We start from the raw sequence: 7,200 nt of genomic DNA on the forward strand, positions 1-7,200 counted from the left end.
AGGTAGTTAGTTACTCCCAATACACTCCCGATGATCAATCAATATCGACTATCTGGCAACACAGTCTGTCAGTGACCGCGTATCTCAGTACGATCCTATCTACAAACCGCGAACATTCTGGCTCCAGGTATGCCAGTTGAAGTCATCTCCAAGCATATCAACATCGTCCAAGCCTGTATTATCAAAGTTTGAGTTTATCGACGGGAACTGCCCGCCCCATAGGTAAGGCGGTGGGTTGTCGTCCTTGGTGAATTGCAGGGTCTGTGGTGAGAAATGTTGGCCAGTATCTCCTGGTTGAGTCGCATCTTGTGGTAACTGAGACGTGTTTTGCATTGGCGTCATTCCCGTACCCATGGCCTTGATTTGAACAGAGCCGACGTCCTGCAGTGGCCAGAAATTCACCATGGGGCAGGGTGTGGTGTCTGCCATTAGGTCATTCATGTAGCCCATGGTCGTATCAGAGAGATCGAGCGTTCCAGGAACGTCGTAGGCTGATGGTGTCCGAGGGCGGGATGGTGTTTGTTCTTGTTTTGGCTGGAGCATCGACAGTGGCATGACAGGGCTCAGCTCAGCTGGCGTCGAGATTGGTACGTTGCTTCCGTCAGACCGCACCAAAGCCTTCCATTTCTCTCTGATTTCCTCCATCTTGTTTACTGCACCGTCCGCATCTTGCCCAAATCTAGCCTGATATCTGGGGTTCGTCCTCTCTTCGAATTCCAGCCGACGTGCTTCTTCAGGATTTCCGCGAAGTCGAGTAATTTCTGCTGCGCGGTGCCTTTGGGCTCTCATGTAGAGTTTCCTGATAGGCATCACGACAGTTGCGTATTCGGCAGATCGCACCAGTTGTCCTGGTCCACCCTCGTATCCACTGACGGCTTCCCACCCGCGTTCGACAAGAGGAGTCCACGGCCGACGGCAACTGGCGATGAGGAAGTAGGCCATAGCCGACCAGTTGGTGTAGGTTTTGAACAGCCACCTAAACTGCTTAGACCTCGAGTCGTTATTCAAGATGTGATTGTATTCCGCAATCTCAATCGCTGCAACGTAAGCACGTTCTTTTGCCTCTTCCGAAAGTGTACCTTCACCCTCGGAGCCTGGGAAGAGGACCGGCTGGTAAATTACTAACGTCATCTTGGCCATAATGATGCGCGCAATTGAAGCAGCCATCCAATGCAACGGATCAGAATCGCCAGTGTGGTGTTTCAAAAACTTTTCCTCAACTCTATTGTAAACCTCGATGAGCATGCGTTCTCGCTCCGCGAGGCTGGTGTCCTTGTAAGGCATTCCTTGGGGGCAGAATGACATCGAGGCGGATGAAAGTCGAACCAGACGCCTTCCAAAGCCAGCAATTTCGAAACGAACAAGTGCGAGCGAACAGTCAGAGTGACCTTCTCTGGGCTCTGGGGCCTCCGTTGAGTCGGGTTTGATATCGGTATCATTGATATTGCTCGGCATCTGTGTATCATAATTAAAGTCTTGGATGATAAGATCAGTACCGAGCTCATCGGCTGATCTAAGATCCAATAGAAGTAACGCCCACCAGAGACGCCTTCGCATCTCTGTTTCAAAGGGACTTAGGTCGAAGTGCGACCCATCGCGATGGAGGCCCATGCCTTGAGCAAGGTGCGCTACCAACCCGGTTAAAGACCAACAGAAACGACTTCCATCTTGGCCTTTGACCACGAGAATAAAGATGATCAACGCTTGCATGATTGGAGTCTCCAATGAGTTCAGGAAGTTGGCTTTCGCGAGGGCTTGTTCGACCGCGAAACGGTACTGCACAACAACATCCTCCTTGTTGAGGCCAAGATTAGCTCGCACCTGAGTCCGTAAGTTAGTATTCTCCGTTTTTTAGTTAAGAGAGTCTTCTTACCTCGTCAGGTTCTAGTGATGTAAGTGCAGCGTAGTATATTGACCAGACGAGCGCCTCGTTTGCAGGAGACAGTTGTTTGTGATCTTTTCGCGCATCTCGAAAAATGGGCTCCATGGTTGGAATGTGCAGGACCTTGAGCAACGGTTCCACATTCTCCTGATAGACAGACCATAGGAATGGTATATGGGAAGGCAGGGGCCAGTATTTATCGAGATCCACGTCCGCAGAGCGATAACCAAATATCCAGGCGTTGTGATTTCCCGAGAGTGCGGATGCGGGTGAGGTATCTGGAGTTTCATCCTCCTCAGACTCATCCAAGTCTTCATCAGTAAGCTTCTGAGTCTCTTCGCGTATTGAATCGAGCTGGTAGACGGAGTCAGTCAAACATTCGCAACGATGCCAGGGACTGACCAACCTCGTCATTGAGTTTCGACCAAAAACCATGACTAACGTATCTTTGGCTTCCTCCAGTGTCGCTCAAAACCAATCGTCCAAACTTCTTATGCATATTCTTGCGAGCAGTCTCGCTCTGTTCGCTTGTAGCATCACTTCCCCTTGGGCTGTCATCAGTCCTTCCAATGTTGCCTGCGTGAGACCCTGCATTCGACGATTGTTTTTGAGTGTTATGCGCCGAGGCCTCAAACGATGTGCTTTGACCTGCATGCGCCTCAGGTGAATTGGTTGACGAGGGGCCTTTACCGCCAGACTCAACCTCAATCTGACCGCTTAGCTCTTCCACAATGCCCTCCAACTTCCTAAGCCTCTTCATCAATTCTATCTCGCGCTGACTTGAGTTCTTGGTGGGCGCGTTTGGGTCTTTTCGGCGCGGCTGTCGCGGCGCTCTTCCGGGGGCGGGGAAGACACACGGAATCTGTGCTCGACGACAGTTGGAACACGGCATCTGCTTGTCGCATCGAACTTTCCGACGGCGGCAGGTTACGCATGATCGCGGATTCAGGGCGGGCGTATTGCTTCCGGGCAGGTGGATTGGGCTTGTATGGGCGTCAGGCCCTGTTGTCTGATAGACAGTAACGTTGCCTTGAAAAGAATTTGGTTGGGTGTGGGACGAAGCATCTTGCTGGGTATTGGATAAAGGCGATGCTGTGGACTGTTGCGCAGAATCAAGCCCCTCAGATACATTGTAGCCGAATCCGAGGGCCAGGCCCTCGAGGTAGCCCGACATCGTTGTATCGTCTTGAGGGTAAGATCAAGTCAAAGATGGCGACAACGATAGATTGTTTAGGATGTTCGAAAAACGTGGAATTGGCCAGGCAAATGATGTACGGAGAATCCGCGGACTCGGGCTCGGACAAGGGATGAACGGAATGCGGACGAGGCCATCAACGTTGGATGCGATACGGATGCGGGTGCGGTAAGGCAGGCTGACCAAACCTCGACTGCAATGCAAGGTGAGGAAATGCGTAACGTCAAATCATGCAGCTGTAGACAGAGAACCTGTCGTGAAGCCCTCAAAAAGCCAAGAAGAGGCTGAGAAGGCCGGTTTCGTGAAACATAAGGTGAGAAAAGACGCAGAACGTTTGGTCTGTGATTGAGTTGGAGAGGAAGATGAGGTGGATGGACTCGACTAATTGGAGGTGTGGGGGGTTCAGAGTTCCAGGGCACTTCTGATCAGGGCGGGCAGGGCAGCCAGTGGAGGTCTGCTAGTTGTTTGTCGTATTGATGATCCCTTAAAAACCAACTAGCGTGGTGCCTGCCTTGGCACCAACGCCAGCACTACTCGAGAAAACGATCCGAGCTGACAGCGCCCAGACGCCCTAGACGCCCCTAAAATCCCGGGGATGCACGTCCTTGTGATTCTTCGATTTAGTTAGGTAGGTAGGGCGATAGTGCGCGCGGCGGAGACAGACGGGGTTAACACCTCACTCGGCTCCGTGGCGGACAGAGAGGGACACTAGCATCTGGCTTGGGCTTGGGGAGATTCTAGACTCTTATTTGACAGTTTCATTCCATGATTATTCATTCATCGTCGAGAGAGTCAGCACTAATTCCGCGTTAGGTAGTAGCATCAGAGCTCAGAGTCGACCGTGTCGTCATCAAAGAATCACGCACGTTTTCACTTGATATAAGTCGCTGCACTTTTGTCTCTCGAGACTTGAATAACCATAAACTGTCAACTTATGGTTGATTCCGCTGGTGGATATAATTCGATGTAAACGTTAACTTATGGAAACATTTCGCAATTTCGCGACTCCGAACCTTCCGTTCCACGAGGTCATTTACTCTCAACTGTCAACACGGCTGTCCGTTGACCCGACCGGAGAGGGGCTCGCTTGTTGGCCACAGTGCAGTGAGCAATAGGTAGCCATATCGTGAGTGGTAGTCTAGGAGAGTGATGAGTCAATGCGCACGCCCATTGGTAGCAATCATGGAAGACGGAGACCGACTACCACCGAGCTTGTGTTGAATTGACGGACTCTCCGTGAGGGTAACATCCTAGAATCCGCTGTCGACTTGAACGATTAGCGAGCTGGACTAATTATCATTCTCAACTTAATTCGAGTAAACTCAGTAAAGCTAAGGATATCCGAGGACCGTTGGTCTTCACATGCAAGAGGCATCTGATGGGAATGACGTCTCATCGCAACTCTCATAAGCCAAGATGCTCCCAAATCCCCAAACCAGGCCAAGAATTATTAGTAAACACCCACTCATAAATCAAGCTTATCAGTAGTTACCAGGAGATCCTCGGCATTTGTGTACCACAAGCCCTACGAACCCGGCATGTCCTCTCTTCAACTCCTTTTGCACAAGGGTTTCTTAGAATGATGACATTTTCTGATACATCACAACTCGGCTGCCTTGCATTCATCGCCTTTCACAACGTGGGATCGCCTCCCGCACGTCATGATAGAGGGATCGAAGGTTTAAGGCAACCCAGATAGTTGGTATCACTTGACGCATCCGATTAGACGTGATGTGACGCCAATTGAGAGCTGCGATTGGCAGATCTCATAGGCCGTCAATATGCGACTGATTCCTGACAGCGGAATTAAACACATCAAAACTTATCCAACGTGCGATACCAGTATTGTCTGCCCGGAGGTCCTTATCTCGCTGAGGTAGGCTGCGACTTCACTGGCAGCTGATCTCTTTGATGGTGGGATCCCCATCGACGTGTTGTCGCTTGGATCTCCCGTAATGTCCATCACAGTGCATCAATTGCAGCTTTGGTGCAACATTTCTTTCATAATTTGACAAACTCTGCATTCGATATCGGAGCTCGTTATAATCATGAAAAATAACCAGGCACCGTTACGGTCCGGCCCCACTAGCTCCGGTGCGGGAGGCGAATCACATCCTCAAAGGCCAAAGGGGCCGCATCGGAGCCGGCGACGTTACGATAAAAGGATTGTGGCTCCTTTGTTTGATACTCCCTGTGTTGTCACTATAATATTGGCTCAGATCATGGTCGCCATCAGGTCGCTTTAGCTCTTCAAGCTAACGCACCCACGCAACCTTTGGTGTGAGCTCAGTCGCAGGGACCTCACACCTTCAGCCACCATGAGCTCCGGCGTAATACCACTTTCCCTTGCGCAGGCGCGATTCTCACTTCAATGGTGCAGCACGGAGGTCCGATTCCGTATAGGATCGTAGTCCAAGCATCCCACTTCACTCTACATTCCACCAGTGAGGGACGAACATGTAACAGTTGTATAACGCGCATGGTGGATGACGGTTCGAGATGCTGAATTCGGTGAGATCGCGGCGCCAATCTCGAAAGATAATCGACGCAGAGCCTCAACTTGCCACAGCTATGAAAATGTGATCAAATATGCCCGCAGGAAAGGCCAATCTGTGCCGCCAGGTCGTGGTGATGTCAAGGATTCTTGATGGTTGATTCGCTGGCTTAAAGAGGGATGGTTGTGTGGGATGGCTTGATGCATGTAAGTTTCAGGGTTCCAATATGGCAAGCCGGGCCGTGGGCGGGGTTTGAGCGCCAAAAGCCTGGAGTAACTTTGAGGCATGACTTTGGATGCAGATGGCGAAATGCAAGCGAGTCTTTCGATTGTGAGCACAACTTCCCCAGACCATGCGATGTAGACCCCAATCTGGCGAATGAAGCCACAAGGATAGATCTGTTGCCCAGGTTTCACTGGTTCCATTGTGCTCCACGACAGGATACAGATACCGGAGCTTTAGCTGCAGTATTCCAGATGTTGGATGAGCTGTCATGATCTGCTAGAAAAGGTCAATATTGCCAGAATATCGGCAACCATTACCAACCCGAGGTCACGGGAGACACACGGAGTCCTTCTCCCCGATAAGGATCCTGGCCGAGATGCGCCAACCACGTAACCGACTCATCTGCCCCAGATTGGGCTATCCAACGCCGCAAGAGAGGACCGAGGTCCGTCATTGGCGCGCCATCTACACCATCCAATGCCTTGTGGATAGACCGATGAAGGAAGAAGCTGCACGCTATCGCGGTCACATACATACGACACAACAGTTTCTTCTGTGATGGTGTGCTCTCGCAGCAGCAACTGGAGCAGCTGGGTACAGCAGAGCCGCAAAACTGATGTGGTGTGATATCATTGGTGTCCCGTAGCATAGCTGATGATCGAACTATCGATGCTGGATCCTGGAGATGTTGTGTCGCAGCGAAAGAAGATAATCCGCTGTGATCAAAGCCACTAGTTCGAAATATAAATTAGCCACCACCGATCCCAAGATCCTAGAATCATTCTCTCAATAACACAGTCGACCCCATGGGCTTGCAACTCGATACAAAAGGCCTGACAGTACTCAATAAGCTTTACCATCCTTGAGAAACCCTTCCTTATTACCAAGTGACATCATGTCTGAATCTGTGTAAGGGGCGCCGATCTGCTTGACATTCGAAGGCTAACACCAGCAGGGCCATGGAAATCTACCTGAACGGCCCGAAGGAATTGCCTGACGTCTGGGCAGGGCAGGGAACGCAAGGGGCACAAAGCAACAAGAAATGAACAAAGGGAATCTCGAAGGAATTGAAATTGATACCCGCGCAGGCGCACTTGGCGAAGAATGAATCAGAGTGTATAAATGTGAACTGGCGCCCTGGAAAGGCAGCCCCATCGTTATGGTAAATTGTATTTATCATTGTTGCCGTATAACCATTGAGCTCGTTCTTGTCTAGTCAAATAGTGAGCACTGTCTCATCCAGGTTTCTACCCCACCTCTTCACGACAACTCCAGACAACGGTATCAAACGCTCTGTGAAGTATTGAAAATACCCATGCCAGTAAATGCAAATCTATGCTGATAATAACGCCGGTTATTCAGAAAAAGTCGAAGAATAACGCCATGCTCGCTATCCGATGGTA

General features: G+C 50.5%; 1 protein-coding gene across 1 annotated transcript; it reads right to left on the reverse strand.

Annotated features, from left to right (window-relative positions):
• Window positions 1-99: 99 nt before the first annotated feature.
• FPRO_01724 (uncharacterized protein) lies at window positions 100-3,056 on the reverse strand (the record flags this gene model as incomplete). Its single annotated transcript, XM_031228295.1, has 3 exons — window positions 100-1,821; window positions 1,874-2,236; window positions 2,289-3,056. The coding sequence occupies 3 exons, from the start codon at window positions 3,054-3,056 to the stop codon at window positions 100-102; spliced, it is 2,853 nt and encodes a 950-aa protein (XP_031074749.1).
• Between the last annotated feature and the right edge of the window lie 4,144 nt (window positions 3,057-7,200).

This window comes from Fusarium proliferatum (genome assembly GCF_900067095.1).
Source record: "Fusarium proliferatum ET1 genome assembly, contig: FPRO_scaffold001, whole genome shotgun sequence".
Classification (NCBI taxonomy): domain Eukaryota; kingdom Fungi; phylum Ascomycota; class Sordariomycetes; order Hypocreales; family Nectriaceae; genus Fusarium; species Fusarium proliferatum.